The sequence below is a fragment of the Papio anubis genome, chromosome 3, assembly GCF_008728515.1.
Source record: "Papio anubis isolate 15944 chromosome 3, Panubis1.0, whole genome shotgun sequence".
NCBI lineage: Eukaryota > Metazoa > Chordata > Mammalia > Primates > Cercopithecidae > Papio > Papio anubis.
In genome coordinates, this window is record NC_044978.1 from 75,616,990 (window position 1) to 75,637,994 (window position 21,005).

At 37.2% G+C, this 21,005-nt stretch overlaps 1 protein-coding gene across 45 annotated transcripts in view; it reads left to right on the forward strand.

Moving 5' to 3' along the window:
- The window catches only part of CAMK2D (calcium/calmodulin dependent protein kinase II delta), a 305,944-nt gene that overhangs the window by 273,796 nt on the left and 11,143 nt on the right, over positions 1-21,005 (forward strand). For all 45 annotated transcript variants that reach the window (XM_003899111.5, XM_031664320.1, XM_017958999.3 and 42 more), the window contains one exon: positions 17,638-17,713. In XM_003899111.5, the coding sequence (XP_003899160.1) occupies positions 17,638-17,713 (76 nt within the window). The remainder of the gene's footprint in view (positions 1-17,637; positions 17,714-21,005) is intronic.

The window sequence follows — 21,005 nt, forward strand, 5'->3', positions numbered from 1 at the left end:
AGTACAAAAAGACTGATTTAAGTATTGGATTGCTATGATTTATTTTACTGTGAGGAAACTAACTTCTCTGCCAAAGCTATATTATCCCACTGATTACATCGATGTGACTACTTCAGTATCCAAAGGAAATTCTTTGCAATATGCAAATACCCTTGGATGTTTGATTTCTTCTCTTTAGATTAGAAAAAAATTTAAAACCTGTAATGAGGTGTGAACATTTCCAAACTACTCAATTGCGTTTTCTTTAAAAACAAATATAAAACCTCTCTATATATTTTATTTTTATATAAAATATAGATTGTTATATTTTTAAATGTCATCTCCAAAGAACATTTCTCTTTAATTTCTCCTCGCTTCCGTAGTACTATCAGTGCAGTCTGCATTACTGCATTACTCATTGCTTTACTCCTGTATAGTATGTCTCAACCATTTTTAATGTGTTTGTGTTCAAATGCATCTAAGAAAACTGAATTGATATGACTATGTTTTATTCTAGTGCTTTTAACACACCTTCATCATCATCCTTAGTCTTTCTTTGTCTCCTTAGTTTCTTTTTATTTCTTTGTCTCCTTAGTTTTGCTTATACCCCACCTGCAGTCTCAGAAAATCCTACTAGTTTATCCTTCAAAATGCACAATTTTGGGGGAGAATTGACTACTGCTCACCAACTCCATTCCCATCACTCTGATTTAAGATATAATCATCTTTTGCTAACACTATTGACATAGCTTCTTAGCCGTTGACCTGCTTCTGCTTACAGTCTATTCTCAACAGAGAATAGAGTTACACTTTCAAAAATATATTAGATCATGTGCTGCTCTTGCTCTGTATTCTCCAGTGGCTGCCAAAGCCATCAGAATCTATTAAAAGACCTGCCATGGCCAGGGCCCCTTCAGACATGCCTTGCCTTGCCATCTGACTTAATGTCCTATTATATGTGCATCAGGAACACTGTTTCTGAAATGTATCAAGCAGGTTCCTGCCACAGGGCCTTTGCACTTACTATTCCACCCCTGGTATGTCCTGATACACATTTCCATGTGGCTTACTGCCCTTTCTCTTTTTAAGTCTCTGACCAAATGTTATCAAATGTTACCCTCTCTGTGAGATCTTTGACTACCCTATTTTAAATTACATCCCTCCAGACTGCACATGCTGGCTCATGCCTGTAATCCCAGCACTTTGGGAGGCAGGCAGGTCACTTGAAGTCAGGAGTTTGAGACCAACCTGGCCAACATGACAAAACCCCATCTCTACTAAAAATACAAAAAATTAGCCAGGTGTGGTGGTGCATGCCTATAATCTCAGCTACTTGGGAGGCTGAGGCACAAGAATCACTGGAACTTGGGAAGCAGAGGTTTCAGTGAACTGAGATGGCATCGCAGCACTCCAACCTGGGCAACAGAGTAAGACTCTGTCTCAAAAAATAAAATAAAATGAAAAATTACGTCCCCCCAAATCCAGCACTCCCCATTCTTCTGTTTTACTTTTCTCCTTGTGTTTATTATCTAAAATATCTATTTTACATGTTTCCTGTTCCTCTACCTCCTACTAAAATGTAAGTTTCTGTAGAGCAGAGATTTTTGTCTGTTTTGTTTATAGCCATATTCATAGTATCTAGAATAGTGTTGGGCAATAGTAGGAATAATAAATATTTAATTGGTAGAGGAAGGAAGCATAGTGGATACCAACCATGACATGTCCTAGCAGCCACTAAAATGATCGGAATTCTCTTGAAGTTGTGATCAGTTTACAACTTTTTCTGTGTAGGTTTTTGTACATATGATTCCCCCTCCAACCCCGCTCCATAATTTAGCAGTTAAAACCACAGAAAATGCATGTTTTAAAAGTGTTTTAGTCCATTTGCGATGCTATAACAAAATATCACAGACGGGGTAATTTATAAATAGTAGAAATTTATTTTTCACAATTTTGGAGGCTGGAAAGTCTAAGATCTAGGTGCCGGCAGACTTGATGTCTGGTGAACGCTTACTCTCTGCTTTCAAAATGGCTCCTCTTGCTGTGACATGGCAGAAGGAATGGGAGGGACTAGCCAGTCCCTCAAGCCCTTTTTTTTTTTTTAAGCAGAGTCTCACCCTGTCACCCAGGCTGGAGTGCGGTGGCACAGTCTCGGCTCACTGCAACCTCCACCTGCCAGGTTCAAGCAATTCTCCTACATCAGACTCCCGAGTAGCTGGGATTATGGACACCCGCCACCATGCTGAGCTAATTTTTGTATTTTTATTAGAGACAGGATTTCACCATGTTTGCCAAGCTAGTTTCAAACTCCTGACCTCAAGTGATCCACCCACCTTGGTCTCCCAAAGTGCTGGGATTACAGATGTGAGCCAGTGTACCCGGCCCTCAAGCCCTTTTATAAGGGCACTAGTGCCCTCCTAATAACCTCTCAAGGGCCCCCACCTGTTAATACCATCAACGTTTGGTATTAAGGTCCAACATGGACTTTGTAGGGACACATACATTCATATCATAGCATTAAGTCATAGGATCTTTTTTCCTATTGGAATGGAGGACACCCTTTGGTGTCAAATATACTAGATTTCAATCCCAGCCCAGCTCTTTATTGAATATGCATTCTGACTGCTCATTCTGACTGCTCATGTAAACCATTCTAAGTCATATGTACAATAGGGATAATAATATGTCAATACTGGCTGGATATGGTAGCTCACGCCTGTAATTCTAGCACTTTGGGAGGCCAAGGTAGGTGGATTACCTGAACTCAGGAGTTCGAGACAAGCCTGGGCAACACGGTGAAACCTTGTCTCTACTAAAATGCAAAAGAAATTAGCCGGGGTGGCAGCATGTGCCTGTAGTCCCAGCTACTCAGGAGGCTGAGGCAGGAGAGTTGCTGGAACCCGGGAGGTGGAGGTTGCAGTGAACCAAGATCCCACACTGCACTCTAGCCTGAGAGACAGAGTTAGATTCTGTGTCTAAAAAGAAATAATAAAAAAATAATAATAATTGTTAATACCTAACAATTTTTTACCTATAAAAGTGATAATTTCATATGGCTCAACCTGAAAATAATAATAACAATAATAGAGCATGCTTATGTTGAATAGTGATACAATGTATTGAATGCCTAGTATAATTCCTGGCCCATAATTTAAAAGAGTTCGTAAATCCAAAGAGAACTGTGTATGTGTTTTTTAAATATCATTGTTCCTATTTTCTGAAACATTTATTTTAGATAAGTAGGTAAACATCTATAAATGTTAAGACCCACATCCAGCCAACCTATGTACATAAATACCCAAACTACATAAAGCTGCCCAAGTGCAGAAAACAAGTTCATTTTTGCTTTAAAATCGAAACTGATGGTTGTTTTCAAGTGTTTGTGAAGGCGACAGTATTCTTTTAACTCATTATGAATTTTAAACAATTAAAGTATTTTAATTCACTGCTTTTGGCCTCCATAGTATCATATAATAGGCATTTGATAGATTAATGAATTAATTATGAGGTTTTCACATTAATTTTGAGTTGAGACACATTTTGTATTTATTAAACATGTGTTAAGTAATAACTCAAAGTCATCCCTCATTTGAACTGGTCCTTTTATCCCTGGATATGTTCAACTGTTTTGAAAAATTGGCTCAATTTTGTCTGTGTCTTGATTATCCCTGCTGAAAGGAAAAGAAAAATATGTAGACTGATTGTTTTCCACAAAAGTAAAATGTGAATTTAAAAAGGAGCATATCTATGCAAAATTATTTAAACACTTCTCAAGCAAAATGTCTCAAGAACGGTAACATATAATATCCCTTTTAGAAATTGTGATTACCCGGTTCAGTGTTTCCTGAGAAGAAACTAACTATCTTGATAGAAGTTAACAGATTAAATGTGAAAGACCTATGATTTGTTTTTGAATTGACTGTGTACAGGATCATTGGTTTCTTTATTAACATCACTGCATGTGGTTATTTACAGCATGTCTGTCTAGCAAAACACAGATGGTAAATGTTATGGAGAGAATCTGGATTTCAGGAAAAGTTGGGGTAATAAACAAAAACTTATACCATTATGTGTTTTCAAATTTAAAAAAGAAAGAAAAAGAAATCCTTCTCCAAATGTCATTTTTTTACAATTTTACAATTTGAATTAGGAAATGTTTTCAACTGGAGGAATAACATTTTGGGGCAGTGAGTATTTTAGGTAGTGTATGTTTGGTCCATACCTAGGCCACTTCACAAAGAATTACAGCATTTTGATTAAATATTGTGTCACATTACACAAAGTTAAGCTACAAAAAAATGTAAACATATTACTAAACAGTAAAGAAATAACTTTGGAAAGGTTAATAGTCCATAATGACAGAAAAAAATAACTTACTTCCAAAAGACTACTGTGATTTTTTAAGTGGTATTTTGACCAATGTAGGAAGAGTGTGAGCATATGAGATTGTATATTTAAGTCTCTCTTCAAGAAATAGAAACTCTTCTCTTATAATCTTTACAAGATGAGAGAAGCCTAAGAAGGAACTTAGGGCTATTTAAATATATGATGAGTTAATAAACATGAAATGTGTTTACCTGTCGCTGAGAATAAAACTTAACAAAAAAAGTTTGTTTGGGATATGTGTAAACATCTGTACCTGAGTTGGTATTCTTTAAATCTGAACTAGAATTTTGTAACAGGGCAGTGTTGTAAGTTATTGAGGAATTTCATCCTCTGGGTTAAATTAACCTCACTTGAGTAAGTGCTGTGTGGTTGTAATCTGCCTATGCAAGTGCCAGAAATAACCTTTGTAGTCGTTCCCAGTAGGCATCCTCTCTGAAACCTCCAAGTCAATACCTTCATGTTGTCTCCAGGGTTTTTTTAATGTAAAATTCTTACTATTGTCTTAATCTCAGTTCATATAATATAAACACAAATTTCCTAAGTGTGGAATATTAATTACTTATTAAGTAACTTGAATGGTGTCTTTGAAGACTGTTCATCTTTTGAATTCAACAAATAGAGGAAAAGTAATATAGTCATACTCACAAATATGTATCACTATACATTAAATTTTAAAATCAATTGATAATTTATGGTAATTTACATTTATAATACATGTTGGAATAAATGAGAATATGTAATATGTTGTTGGTTCTGAAATATATGACTCATAAATTTAATTTTTACTGAAATTGCATTGGTTAAACTAAGAACACCTTTACTAGACCTGTAAAACTGGGCCCCAATTTTTTTTTTTTTTTTTTTTTGAGACAGAGTCTCTCTCTGTCGCCCAGGCCAGAGTGTAGTGGCACAATTTTGGCTCACTTCTGCCTCCGCCACCCAGGTTCAAGGGATTGTCCTGCCTCAGCCTCCCAAGTAGCTGGGACTACAGGCACCCACCACCACGCCCAGCTAATTTTTGTATTTTTAGTAGAGATAGGGTTTTACCATGGTGGCCAGGCTGGTCTCAAACTCCTGACCTCAAGTGATCCATCCACCTCAACCTCCCAAAGTGCTGGGATTACAGGCATGGGCCACCACATCTGGCCAACTGTGTCCCAATATTTCAACAATAACTTTTAAATTAATTATCTAAGCTGAATTTAGAGACAAATGTCCCAGAGCTAAACATTATACAGTACCAATGTGAGGTATACTTTCTTAAAAAGCTTGTGATACTGTGAGTCATTTAGCAATTTCTGGTGTAATAGGATATTTTTGTCTTCCCAAAGTAAGCTTTCACCAGTGTAGTAACTAAGCATGGAAATAGCTCATGGGCCTAGGAGTCTTATCACTGCTTTCAAATGCATGACAACATTGGAAGAGTTATAGGCATCACATGGGTACAGCCCAATGGATTCTTCTCATCTGCTGTACAGATAAAGCCAATACACTGAGACAGTGATGTTGCAGTAGAGAAACAGTTTAGTTATCAAAAGGCATCCAAGCAGGAAGACAGGACATGTTTCTGAAATCTGACTCTCTGAGAACTTGGAGGCTAGGATTGTTAAGGATAATTTGGCAGAAAGGGGGCTAGGGAAAGGATGCTGCTGACTGGTTGGGGATGAAATCATAGGCATGTCAGAACTGTCATCGTGTGCTGAGTTAGTTTCTGGGTGGGGGTTGCAGGACCAGTTGAGTCAGTTCCTTTGTATATGAGTCACAGGTCTGGGTGGCATCAGTTGATTCACCATAATACAAAAGTCTGAAACATATCTCAAAGACCAATCTTAGGTTTTACAATAGTAATGTTATCTATTAGGAGTAATTGAAGAAGTTATAAATCTTGTGACCTCCAGCTACATGACGCCTGATCAGTAAGCAAACTAGGAAACAATAGCTGGTTATTGCTTAACTATTCATAGATTTTAGCAAATTCAGGACTCTACCATAATTCTAACCTTGTGGCCTTTTATTAGTTTTATGAAGGTAGTTTCAGTCCTGAACAAGGAGGGGGTGTAGTTTTGGGAAGGGACTGTAATCATCCTTGCTTTAAAGTTAAACTGTAAAGTAAATTTATCCCATAATTGGCTTGGTTTATATCCAGGAATGAGCAAGGGCAGTTAGCTTGGGAGGTTAAAAGCAAGATGAAGTCAGTTATGTCAGATTTCTCTCATTGTCATAATTTTTGCAAACGCAGTTTCAGCATCACTATGTGAATGTATGTGTAGTAAAAATGGGAAGTAGAAATAATTTTCCTCAAAACCTAAATAAGTCTTGCAAGTTGTGACAGACCATTGTAAATTTACACAGATTGACTGCTGCTGTGCCTTTTCAGTCCAATGGGCTGACATCTGAGAAAGCTACAGTTATCATCAAAGTTGGGCATATAGGCACACATACTACGTTGAGCCCTGGCCTTTGGATCTACAATGCCATAGATGAATGCAACATATTCTTGACATATCAAGAGGTTCTATCATTTTTTCATAATTTTCCAAATTAGAAAAATACTCCTTAATTATTTTATTTGTCTTACAAACTTTTTTCCACTAGTTCCCCACTTACTATTGATTACAGATGCTTTAGTAGTTTTAAACAATGTATGGGAGGAAATGTAGTTTTAACACACTGTACAATTTTCCCGTATGTTTTGTAAATTGGTCTCTCTTCTTCCCACTTCACTGAAGATAATCTGCCCTTGCAGATTATCTTTTATTGATTCAGGAAGCTATGGACTGGATAGTGATGGACTTTGTAATGAAAGCACAAGCTACTATTTTTGCAGCTGCTGAAGATAAAAAATAAGTTAGAAAACATGAAAGGACAATGATAGGAGATGCTGCTGCATATTCCTGGGTAGTAAAAGATCTGCTTTGCTGTCTTGACAGTCTCTTCCAGGGGAAGAGACTTCCTGAGTCGAAATAAGATAAGAAGTATTTAACACAAAGAAGTGAAATGACATCCTTATAGTTGAAATAGTCATACTATGTTAGTTGGTAAAACTACTTAGCTTCTACCTCATTGAGGCAACATGAGTGTGAGAAACACTGAAATATGAGTGAGAGCCTGCAGTAGCAAGAAGATGAGGGGAAAATGCCTTTAAAAAGATCGCAAGGAGTTCAATAATTATGGATGCATAGTAACATTTTTGAGTACTCTTAATATAGTCAGCCTAGTTCTTTCTCAAAAAACAAATTCAAGGACATAACAGTTCAGTCGACACTGTGAAATTTTGTTTGTTTGTTTGTTTCTTTTTCAAAACCAGCAAAGGGATATGATGTTTATTTGGTAGAGAGGACATGCTCTTTAACTCTTTCTGCCTTCTTGATCCAAGAAAGCACTCACAAATTTACCAGTTTATTTACTCAGGAAAATGTGGTTATAAATAAACTTACTCAGGAGTAAACTAAATTCTATTATTTACTAAATTCAAATAGCATACTTTTCATAAAGGGATGAAACCAGTTATTGAAAAGAAACTAAATTAATTGTAAGCTAAACAACAGCAACAGAAATCATTGAAAGAAATTAAAACCTACTATCATGGCTGTAAAGGATTTTAACCATTCTCACTTTTTATACTTCTCGCTATTAATACTGAAGGTAGGACAGAATATTAACACTTTGAAATTAACTCTTGGCTGGGCATGGTGGCTCATGCCAGCACTTTGGGAGGTTGAGTCAGGCAGATCACCTTAGGTCAGGAGTTCAAGACCAACATGGTGAAACCCCATCTCTACTAAAACTACAAAAATTAGTCGGGCATGGTGGCAGGCGCCTGTAATCCCAGCTACTCGGCAGGCTGAGGCAGGAGAATCGCTTGAACCCAGGAGGCGGAGGTCGCAATGAGCCAAGATCATACCGTTGCACTGCAGCCTGGGAACAAGAGTGAGACTTCATCTCAAAAAAAAAAAAAAAAAAAAAATTAACTCTTGACCTGAAAGATGCATGCTCTGTTTTGACTAATATAAAATTGATTAGCAGAGTTAGTTAAAATCATTACAGTACCTAGGGACAGGTGGATTGCTTTCATGACCAAAAAATACAAAAAAGAGGCAAAGAAGAACTTTCCAAATATTTTAAAACTTTATATCTAATTGGTCTCATTGTCTCTTTTCCAAGTCTGAATTTTTTTCTTTCAAGAAAATAACTGTGGCCATCACCTTGGTTACACAGTGGAGAAAAGAGATACCCTTAGAGAATGCTTAGAAGTTCTCTGATCATGCAAATGTGTAAACTTGAATGCCAAGAGACTTTATAAATCCAAGCAGATGATGTGAGTCTTTGACCAGTCTCTTAAAATCTTTTTCTTCCATGTCATCAACTCTTAACTGGAAATGGTACCACACCTATCTGATTCATGGAACATCTTAATACTTGAAATACTCAATGGTATTCACAATGCTGTGCTATTTCTAGCTTCTGCAAGTCAGCTGGGGGTGGTAGAATAGTTACCCAATTACTTTAATGTGGCTAGGATGAATTCTTTCACATAAGCAAATGTTCTATGTAATCATAGATCATTTCTTTAGACTCTAAAACATTTAAGTCATTTTTTAATGAAAATCTTTATAAATACTTTATACCTCCCTTAATTTCTCTAATAGTAAATATTTTATTTCCTTTTCTGAGCAAAGATAATTTTAGGAATAACATGACCATATTTTGCTGTAACCCAGTAATATCCTTGCAAACTAAAAAAAAATAATAAATAAACCTATTTGTACTTATTCTAAATGATCTCAAATGCTAGATCTTTCTGAACTTAAATATTTATTAATTATTTATTATTAGGCTATAGCAATTTAACAGGGCCAAGACTTATATTACTTCTTCCCCAATTAACTATCATTTTGTACTGTGAAACTACTGTGCATTATATAGCAAAGTTCAAAGATGGTTTGAATTTTTTTTTTTTTTTAATCATGAAAGCCTCTAGTAATTAAAGGGCTGAAAAGTTGATGTTATTCAACAGGTGACCTCTGGATAAAAGAAGTTTACAGTAAATATTCTTGAATAGAAATTTAATAATTGCCAGGTCTTATATTTGAATAAAATATTATAGATATTAAATCAATCAACTTTAGAATTTGTGATCAGTTTGATTTTAAAAGCCAAAATTATGAAAATTCCTCTCCCCAACATTAACTACTATATCAGTCTAGTGAAGTAAAAATAAAGTCACAGAGAAACAAGCCGCTAATTGCACAGGGAATGCCAAATATAGCTGAATTGATAGGCACCTTTTTCTGTAAAACTACCAAGAGCATAATTTGTATATTTGCCTAAAATAGTAACTATTCCCAAGGGTTAATTTTGTGAATGGCAGCATGGAAAAAGACAATAAAACCATGGGGCACCCAGTTGTGTGAAATTGATGTAATAATTAATTACACCCTTAGCCCAGTAATTAAGTAGTCAGTCACCTTGCCAGGGTAAGTTCAAAGGCGTTTAGGTGGTTCATTTAAGTTTATGATTTCAAAATATTGAAGTAAAGCACTGTGGGCTGGAAAGGAACATAGATCAGTGAATTAAACAGCAGAGGGGAACCTTAGCCAAATAAAGCTCTAACCCTGGCACAGCCTCTGAATTTGCTGGATGACTTGAGCAAGTCACTTAGCCTCCTTGTCCTTCAAGTCTCTGGCAGCCAAGTACCCAATAACCTGTGCGAAATGTAGAAAGAAGAATTTAAATTAAATAGAACTAGACATATTGAGAAAGTAAATAAATAGAATTGCTAACTTAAGATGATACACTCAAAAAAAGCTAGAAAACAATTTTAATTGCACAGCTTTTGATCACTGAATAAGTGCTTTTTAGGCACAATTCACTAAAAGATTTCAACATATGACACTCTGCACACATCCCAGTGAAGACACATTTGCAGGTATAAATTCAGTTTATTTTGTGGTTCAAGTTTCATTGTAGTCAGCTAGACCTCTCAATAAGGCTTATCATCAAGTACTTTCACTTCAATAAACTGATTAATCCAAAATCTAAACAACTGAAAAGCTCAAGTTCAAATACTAGAATTTCTTTGCACTCAACCCTCTTGAAAGAAATATTAAATGTAAACATTGACTAGAAATATCTGGTTTATCTTACTAGACTTTTAAGATTAAATCTGCTGCTATTCCAGCATCTGAAATACTGCAGCCTCATATACTGTGGTCCTGATGCAGACTCTGAAGTATCTAAGGTGCCTTCTTAGCACCACCGCATCCAGACTACTATCATACATGATCATTGTCTACATACGTGCATTTATGTAGTGGTTTAAAATGTACACAGTGTTTTATATATATTGTCTAACCATATATTGATATTTATTCATACATGCATGCACATATAGATGTTGACTCAGTACTAGGTGTTCAGAGTATAAACTGGTCAAGTTCTAGTTAGATACATGAACATGCTGTGATAATGCAGTAAGATCAAAATAACATGAAGTAGCTGGGTCTGAAGCATTCAGGAAGAGCAATACAGACAAAGTGACATGAGCAAGGTATTGAAAAAGATTTTCTGGCAGAAGGAAAAATGGGAGGAAAAGTACAGTTATCAAAGAGCCAGGACTAGTTGAGGAAAGGTGAGCCCCTTGGTGTGGCTGGAGAATATATAAAAGCCCTGGAGGACAAAAAGTGTCAGGAGATAAAGCTGGAAAAGTAAGAAGTAAGAAGATCTTTAAAACAGAGAACTTTGGGCTTCAGCTTCTAGACCATGAGAGGAGGGGTACTGGAAACCTTAAAGGTGGAAGACAATGGCAGCTCTGTTCTATAGAGTGATGATTCTGCAACAGTGAGGAGTGAGAGAGGCCGGTGTGGGAGACCTGGGAGCAGGAAGGGTCAGGAACTTCTGAGAGCCTGAATCAGAGCAGTGGCAGTGAGCCTAGAGAGGAAGAAATGGCTCTGAGAAAGAGTTGGAAGAATGTAGAATGGCTAACGATCTATGAGGAATAAAAAGAAAGGAGATAGCAAGGCTTACAGTTTGGGCAGCTGAGTAGCTTATGATGCCACTATGCAAGATGAGAAATTCCAGAGATGCAACAGACTTTGTGAGAAAATTACTGAGGTTCATTTTGGGCACCCTGGGTCTGAAATGCCAGGACAAATTCAGATGTTTAGAATGCAGTTAGAAATATGAGCGTGGAGCCTAGAAAGATTTAAGGTCTCAGCGATAGAGAATTGGCAGTCTTCAGCATGCGGTCAGAGCCAGAGGAGTGAATGAGATTGCCAAGAGTAAGCAAATGAAATAATTAAGAGGCTAAGGATGTACCCTGGGAAGCATCATCATAAGTGCTAAGGAAAAATAATGATCCATGGAGGATTGGATATGGAAACAAAGGAAAGAATTGAGTCCAGAAGAAACCCCAGGATTTGAGCTGGGAGACTGGCAAAGTTGTAGTTTCATTAGCAAAAATGAGTAAGTCAGGAAGAGAAAGGAGTTCAATGGTCAGTTTTAGACAAGTCAAAAAGTGTTTTCTTTCATTATCAATAAATGATAAGACATGCTGCTTTATACTTAAATTATTTCCATTTGTCAATTTTATATTTCTTAAAAGCTATCAGGTTATCACCAAATAATGTAGCATCATATATTTTAAAAAGGTCATTGGATTGGAAATCAGAAACCAATTGAGTTTGTTCTGGACCTACCATTCATTCAAATACTTATTGAACATTTCCTATATGCCATGTATGATGTTATCTGCTGGAGTTGCAATGATGCAATACCTCCCTTATAGAGTAATAGAGAAAACTGATTAATCGGTTACATGCAAATAAATAGGTAAATACAAGTGTACTAAGTGCTTTTAAAAATCAGGTGTCGGCCGGGTGCAGTGGTTTACGCCTATAATCCCAGCACTTTGGGAAGCCTAGACGGGTGGATCACGAGGTCAGGAGATGGAGACCATCCTGGCTAATACGGTGAAACCCCGTCTCTACTAAAAATACAAAAAAAAAAAAAAAATTAGCCGGGCGTGGTGGCGGGCACCTGTCATCCCAGCTGCTCAGGAGGCTGAGGCAGGAGAATGACATGAACCCAGGAGGCAGAGCTTGCAGTGAGCGGAAATTGCGCCACTGGCACTCCAGCCTGGGCGACAGAGCGAGATGCCATCTCAAAAAAAAACGAACAAAAAAGATCAGGTGTCAGCTATGTATGAATTCATAACATCCCAGGGACCTAACCTAACATGAGGGTCAGGGAAGGCTTTTTTTTTTTTTTTTTTTTTTTTTAAAGACAAAGTCTTGCTCTGTCACCAGGCTGGAGTGCAATGGTGCGATCTCAGCTCACTGCAACCTCCATCTACCAGGTTCAAGCGATTCTCCTGCCTCAGTCTCCCAAGTAACTGGGACTACATGTGCACGCCACCATGCCCAGCTAATTTTTGTATTTTTAGTAGAGACAGGATTTCACCATGTTGGCCAGTGTGGTCTCAATCTCTTGACCTCGTGATCTGCCCGCCTCGGCCTCTCAAAGTGCTGAGATTACAGGCATAGCCACCGCACCTGGCCCGGGGAAGGCATTTTTGAAGAAATAATAGTTGAGTTGAGATCTGATAAAAGAAGTAGGAGTAAATGGTGGGGTTGGGGGAGCGGTTTTCCAAGAAGAGAAGACAGGACATATGAAGGGCTGGTAATAGGAGGCAGTGTGTCCATTTTGATTTGGTAAAACAAGGGAGCAAGAGTGCGTTAGAGAGGATAAAGCCAAAGAGTCTTTGAGTCTGATGAGATGGGCAGAGCCCAGATTATGCAAGGTTTTGTAGTCTCTCTTCAGGTTCCTATCCTGAGAGCAGTGAGAAGGTTTTAGAAGAGTTCAAATAGAGGGTTTTCTGAAGAGATAGGCATTTAAATAAAAGAGAGAAAGAGAGAGAGAGGTGGTTGCATTGTAGAGAACAGAATAGTGAAGAGCAAAATTGGTTGCAGAAACACTAAGTCAGAGGGCTGTTGCAGAGCCTGGACAAGAAATGATGGATGCTTGTACCCAGACTAGGGGTGAAGAGGAAAAAAAGTAAAAAAGAAGAGGAAGGCAAATTCAGCAGAACTCAATGGATTTGATTGAGGTGCTGGATTTAGGGAGTCAAATGTGATCCTCAGGTTTCTTTCTGGTTTGTGCAACTGAGAGATGATCTTGCTATGCCATTCACCAAGATGGGGATCCATGGAAGAGCAAGCAGGCTTGTAGTGGTGGAAGTTCTTAAGCTCAGTTCAGTATATGTTGGGTTTGAGGTCCATTTGAGATACCCAAATGGAGGATCAAAAATAGGCCTTGACCCAGGCACGGTGGCTCATACCTGTAATCCCAGCACTTTCGGAGGCCGAGACGGGTGGATCATTAGGTCAGGAGATCGAGACCATCCTGGCTAACACGGTGAATCCCGTCTCTATTAAAAATACAAAAAATTAGCTGGGCATGGTGGCAGGCGCCTATAGTCCCAGCTACTGGGGAGGCTGAGGCAGGAGAATGGCATGAACCCGGGAGGCGGAGCTTGCAGTGATCCGAGATTATGCCACTGAACTCCAGCCTGGGCGACAGAGCGAGACTCCGTCTCAAAAAAAAAAAATAGGCCTTGACACAAAGATCTGAAGGAAAAGTCTAGGAAGGAGGTTAGCAATTTGGAAGTCATTGGAATATAAATGACTATTTAAGGCACTGGTGTACACAGGACTTTAGGGATGCAGCATGAGATAAGGAGAGGGACTCAAATTGAGTCTTTAGAAGGAATTGAAGCATTTAATATCCAGGTAGGGAAGGATAACATGGCAAATGAGAATGAGAACGTGTAGAAAAGCAAGAGAGTTAAGTAAAAGGAGAGTGTTCCAAGACAAGAAGGTGGGAAGGAGTGATCAGCAAACTCCATACCTTTGGGCAATGCCCATAATCCCTTTATTTATCTGTTAAACCAAGAAATAATCACTGCGTATCTGAATATTGTTATAGTAACCAAATCTAATGTTTGAGGAAATGTTGAAATCTGTAAATTGTTTTATTATGTAATTACTTTCAGTTCTTGGGTTTTATTTTGTTTTCAAACACTGGCATCATTCACACCCTTATCTTACTCTTCCAGGCCTCTTAGAACAAGAGCCAAAAATGTATCAATTTGAAAGTGAAAATGTTCCCAATTCTTTTTGCATAATTGCATGGAAAGTAATTCCACTCAGAACCTGGAACATCTCTCCCACTTGGTTTTCTCCTTTTCCTTTTCCTAAGAACCTAGAAATCCCCGGAAAGTACTTTGTGTCCTGTGAGTATAGGTTGGAGCACTAGAAATAAACCTAGTAGGTAAACAGCTTCCTGTGATTAAATGGCTAGCTGTGGAGTGGAAGAAGCCTATGGTATTCAGGGAACACTTTACTGGTACATTCTCCATTCATCGTGGTATAATTAGGAACATGTCACAAGCTCTCCCCACTTTGACTTTTGGAGTGGTTATTAGTTGGTGTTCAGGAAGAGGGAAGGCCAGATGAGAGTGGACCCCCTCCCCACACAACTTGTCTATCTAAAGCCCTGGCACAGTAACTGTTCCTTAACCTCACTGCTGATTGAGAGTAGAGCTAGCTAGCACCAAACCCTCTCTTCCTCTAGGTCAGATGCTGGGCTTGTGGCAACAGTTCCAACCACAAGCTGACTACTATATACAAATGATTCATTTCCAGCCTTCTGCTTTCCTTTAAAGAGTCAGCTGTCATGTGCCGCCTATGACTCACTCAAGCTTCTTTGCCCCAGGGAAATAAGCACTCTAAAGATTCCTGAGTTCCAGGCCCCTCCTAAGCCAAAAGAGTCACGTTGTTTTTATGATGATACAGCACAGAAGCATCCTGGCTAATTCCCATGTGTTGTCCTGCCAGTAAAAGCACCATCGTTTCTAAGCACAAGAAGTGAGAGAAGGCAATTTGTGTTGCTTTGTTTATGCAGGACAACCTTTAAGCCAGTTGTGGCATGCAATATATTGAAGAGCGAATGTGTATTTCCGTAGTGGTTCAGAAAGTGAGAGGCGGCCATATACACCCGATGGTTCTAATTCCATATTATGCTTGTGAGGCAGTGCAGAGACTTTCAGAAACTTCAGGAAGTGATCCTGAACTCTTCACACTCTATAAACTGAGGCTTACCCTAATGAAGCTCCACGAAGGACGTTGATCTTATGCTCATTTCAAATTGGCCATGTTTTCTAAACTGTAGTTTTTCCTGTCAGCTGTATATCAGACAAAAAAAATAAAATAAAAATCTGTTAGTTTGAAATGAAGATTTCATGTGAGAAGGAAGTTTTGGTGGTCACATTTTTATCATCTTATTTTCTGAGATCCTCCTCACCCATGTCCCTTATGTTCCAGAATCGGGTCAGCTGTCATTAGCTTTTGCCAAATGTTCATACTGTTGAGGCCACAGACGGATGAATCACCTATTGCCTAACTGAATTAAGCTAAAATGTGTCACTGGCAGCATCCTTATTACAAAATCATGCCCTGATACCACTTCTGTCAGTATGTTTTGCTTTTAAATGTATTATTGATATTCATCAATCAAATGAGCAAGGGCGAGAAATCTTTTGGACATCTGTAGGAGCTGTGTTATGTTACTTTACATAAACAAAAAGTGATTATATTAACTAAATATGAATTATAACCCATATTAGTGATTTTTTAATATTATAGACCTTGACATTGTTGGCGACCATATTATGGACTAACTAAATCACATTTTATAGGATAGTTTATTACTTGTATTTGTTATGATATAGTCTCATATAGAGTTTCAATGAAGTAAAATTTGGTTTATAGAAAACTTATTTTTAAATACTGTCATCACCTAGGTAACCTGAAGTTTCAGAGTGAAAGTAAGCATTTAAGTTTGTGGTTACAATCTGTTTGATGAATATCAGATTCATAAAAAGTGCAAACTGGTTTCTTTACTCAGTAAAGAACAAAACCAGAGGTCAGCTTTTTTCGTGATCAATAGCAGCCTCACTACCTCAGTAAGATAAGATGGGAGGTAACATTTTGTGATTCCCAGTCTATCGTCAGTGATTTTAAGGGACTATCACAATATTCTTAAAATCCAGTAAAATTTGTTTTCTAAAATATTTCATGCAGTAATTTTATAAGTAAGAGAACAGTGTTCTGAAATAAAGAAAGGTTATTATTAGTCTCAATTGATTAAATTCACAAACATTGAGCATCTGTTCCATAAAAGACATTGAACAAAGCTTTTTAGGCTATACAAGAAAATAAAATGTTCTTTGCCCTTGGGGAGCTTTTAAGTTAATGAAGAAGACACATTACACAGTACAGAAAGTTTAATAACAATTTAAAACAAGTAATAATGTGTTTTAAACTAAAGAAGGTATCAAGAGATAGCATATGCATAATTGCCAGGTGAGTAATACAGATTCTGCAGGCTTTCAAAAAAGAGAAAGAACACTTGAGACAGATGTCAGTAGAAACAAATTCACTGAATAGATAGGATTTGAACCAAACCAACTATTAATAATTTCACCAATTATGGGCTAGGAATAGAAACAAATCATGATTGGTGTTGGGTTTGACAGCTATACCTGGAGGCTTTCATCTGATTATCTGCCTACATCTACAGTATTGATTCATATGTCACTTCTTCAATTTGTAGTTTACTAAAGGCCATTCGTCTAAATACAAAGGCCAAAGTGTCAGCATCCTCTTGTAGAGTCAGTCAAGCAGAATAGTGAGAAAATGCAAATAATTATATAAAGTTCAATATCTCAATGCAAGATATTATCTTTACTCTGAAGATAGACCTATATTGTTAGAATGATACTTTTTGAGATTATTGTTTTTAATAACATTTGTTAACTATGGGGAGAAATATGTTTACTAATCCAATCAAGTTGTTTAAGGTTGTAAAAAAAAACATAACCTTGACCTTTCAGGTGACTGTTGTTTTCAAACAAATGGAAAATAGCAGTGCTTTCCAACATGAATGTACTCAGAGGTCATCTGAAAGTCATGTTAAAATGCATATTCTGGCTGGGCACAGTGACTCACACCCGTAATCCCAGCACTTTGGGAGGCAGAGGTGGGAGGATCACTTGAGCCCAGAAGGTCAAGGCTGTAAGGAGCCATGATCACGCTACTGCACACCAGCCTGGGTGACAGAGTGAGACCCTATCTCAAAAAATAAAAGTGAAAAAGAATGTTTTATATGACTTTTGTCTTTTATTCTCACCCAACTCTTTATTTTTGCCTTTAGCACGAAAGCAAGAGATTATCAAAGTCACCGAACAACTGATTGAAGCTATCAACAACGGGGACTTTGAAGCCTACACGTGAGTAGCAGATGTTTACTTTGCTTTCATGCATATGGTAAATATATTTGTTATATGAATGCATTCTTCAATATATCTAAATTTGCATATATTTAACTCTAGATTTGATATGTCAACAATAGTTTTATTTCATGGTATAAATGACTAAGTGCCCCTAGGAGAGAAAAATTTATTTAAGATTTCAGAGCCCAGGCACAGTGGCTCACACTTGTAATCCTAGCACTTTGGGAGGCCGAGGTCGGAGGATTGCTTGAAGCCAAGAGTTCGAGACCAACCTGGGTGACAGAACAAGACCCCATTTCTACAAAAAGTTTGAAAATTAGTCAGGCATAGTGGTGCACACCTGTAGTCCCACATATTTGGAAGGCTGAGGCAGGAGGATCACCTAAGCCCAGTGAGGCCTTAAGTCAAGGCTGCAGTGAGCCATGATCACGTCACTGCACTCCAGCCTGAGTGACAGAATGAGACCCTGTCTCAAAAAAAAAAAAAGAAAAGAAAAGAAAAAAAGATTTCACAGAGAGAAGACTTGACTTCTGATCCAGTGATTAGAGATTTCTTTGTAAATACGCAGATGTATAACCACTCCCGCATCACACACACACAAGTCCAGATGAGTAAAGGGCAATCCAGGCAGAGCAATTCACGTGAGCAAAAACACACGCAAAAAAGGAAAGCACATAAAATGTGCATTTCAGCTTAAGAAATGTGTTCCCTTGCAGTTCTGCAGAGGTTCTGGGGCAGAGAAAGAGATTAGGAGGTGACATGAGGCAGCCTTCTCTCTTCAGCCAGTACAATTCAACTTTATCTCCATCTCTTTTATATGTTTGTATCTTAAGGAAAACTTTACTTGAGGAATGGGTTCTAATGCTTATTTAAAGTTTATAAACTCCTGGATCATAGGAACTATGAAGGAAATTACTTTGCTGAAGTAAAAATAAAGCATTCAATTTAAATAGGGCCTTCTCCTTACACCATGCAACTCATGAGTTCCACTCCAGCGAAAGACTTAAATGCAAAACAGAGATTGAATCTGATCTCTGGCTAGAAAGATCCAAAAGCTGAAGATAAAATCGTAAGTGAGAATATAATATGATTATATCTAAATAGGTAAAATGTGTATACTTTAATTAAAAAGCCAAGAATAAAAGTAAGAGGCAAACAAACTTAGAAAAACATTTTCAAAACATATGTCAAAAGTTAATTTTTTATATTATGTGAATATGATTGAAAAGTAGAAAAATAGGTAAAGAACATGAACTGACTATTATCAGAGGAGGAAATATAAATGACAAGTAAACTAATAAAGGCATGTTTATGTTTACTAATTAAGTATACGCAAACTTGAATGCAAGAGCCTCTTCTGCCTATAAAATCAGCAGACATATAAACTCTGCTGACAGCCGCCAAGGTGCAGATACTACAGGACAGTAGTGACTTTCCTATGCAATGCAATAAAACACAATGGGGTGCAAACTTTCAGTATGGCAGTGATGGCAGAGATGGGAGGATTATTAATATATTTTGTTATATAATCTGTAATTATATACCTGAAAACTTTTATAAAGGCTCACTTTACTGTAATACTATAATTCTATTTATAAGAATTTAACATGAGTATAAATTTTTTATGTAAAACATGAGCAAAAATTTGTGAACAAAGATATATACTGAAGCAGTACAGTTTCCATTAAGTCATCTTTGGTACAATGGTTATGTTGAGTTTCTAGCAACCTGGAAAAATATTTATGATATTTTTACTGAAAATTAAGCAGGACATAAAAGAGTATGTACATAATTATTAAAACTACAAAAGTAAAAAGTATTAAAAGTGCCAGGCGTGGTGGCTCACACCTGTAATCCCAGCACTTCGGGAGGCCAAGGTGGGCAGATCACCTGAGGTCAGGAGTTCAAGATTAGCTTGACCAGCATGGAGAAACCCTGTCTCTACTAAAAATACAAAATTAGCCAGGTGTAGTGGCCCATGACTGTAATCCCAGCTACTCAGGAGGCTGAGGCAGGAGAATCACTTGAACCTGGGAGGCAGAGGTTGCAGTGAGCTGAGATCGTACCATTGCAGTCCAGCCTGGGCAAGAAGAGTGAAACTCCGTCTCAAAAATAAATAAATAAATAAAAAGTATTAAAAGTGGAATGAAATATGCCAAATTAAATTTTAAAAAGAAAAAACGAAGTTGCCTCTGAGAGGTAAAATTACTTGTGAATTTTTTTCCTGCCTTTTTATAAAAGTAAGCAAGTATTACTTTTATCATTAATTATAAATAAACACCAAATATAAAATATGGAAGAGATTAGCTAAATGTAAGAATGAAACTATATCAGGAGCTTCTTCTTATAAATTAAATGTGTGTGCATATGTGTATAAACACATGCGTATACATGTGTATGAGTGTATCAATTCTTTATCATGACCTAATAAGGCATACTTGGAATAAAAGATACAGTAAAAATTGGAGTTAAAAAGAACAGTCTGTTTTCAGAGACAATGGTTCCCTATTAAACAATTGTTTATAACTGTGCCATAGAACCTGCTTTTTAAAAATTCTTGTTGCTGTTATATCCTTGTTAGATACATATGATTATTCAAAGAATAAGAATATTCGCTTTTAAAAAAATCTTTTTTTTTGCAATAGCATTTCCTTGTGGAATGATAAAAAAGTTGTGTTTGTTGTTGTTAAAAAGAAAAAAAGAAGTTGCCTCTGAGAGGTAAAATTGTGTATGAATTTTTTTCCTGCTTCTTTTCTATTCTTTCTCAATTTATAAACAGATACTACTATTATATAGGGAGCAATTGTAGCCAGGCAAAAGTGTATGTTTCCTATATTCTCAGACAGTTTAAAATAGGGTATTTTAAATAATGCTAAACCTTGGGAACACATCAGTTCACTAATATCTTTGCCTATGGAGACCTATAATCTGGCCTGATTTTGTACTTTCCAGCCAGAGCTAATCCAAGAGGGCTGCCATTCAAGAGCTTTTGGGATGGTAGAATGTACTGGTGTATCCCTGTCAACTGGTCCTTAGAACACCTGTTCAGATCACACACACCCACATGTCAAATGGCAGCTTTGTGGATCTTTTATTAATCCAAAGCCTTTTATAGGGTAGATGGATGATTAGATAGATAGATAGATAGATAGATAGATAGATAGATAGATAGATAGATAGGAACATTTCCAAATATATTGACTCTTTTCATGGTTGGGTAAGAAGATCCATCATGGCCCTGTGATTCCTAGATTATGTTAGTACTGATGTAAGGCAGTAAGAAATTTTG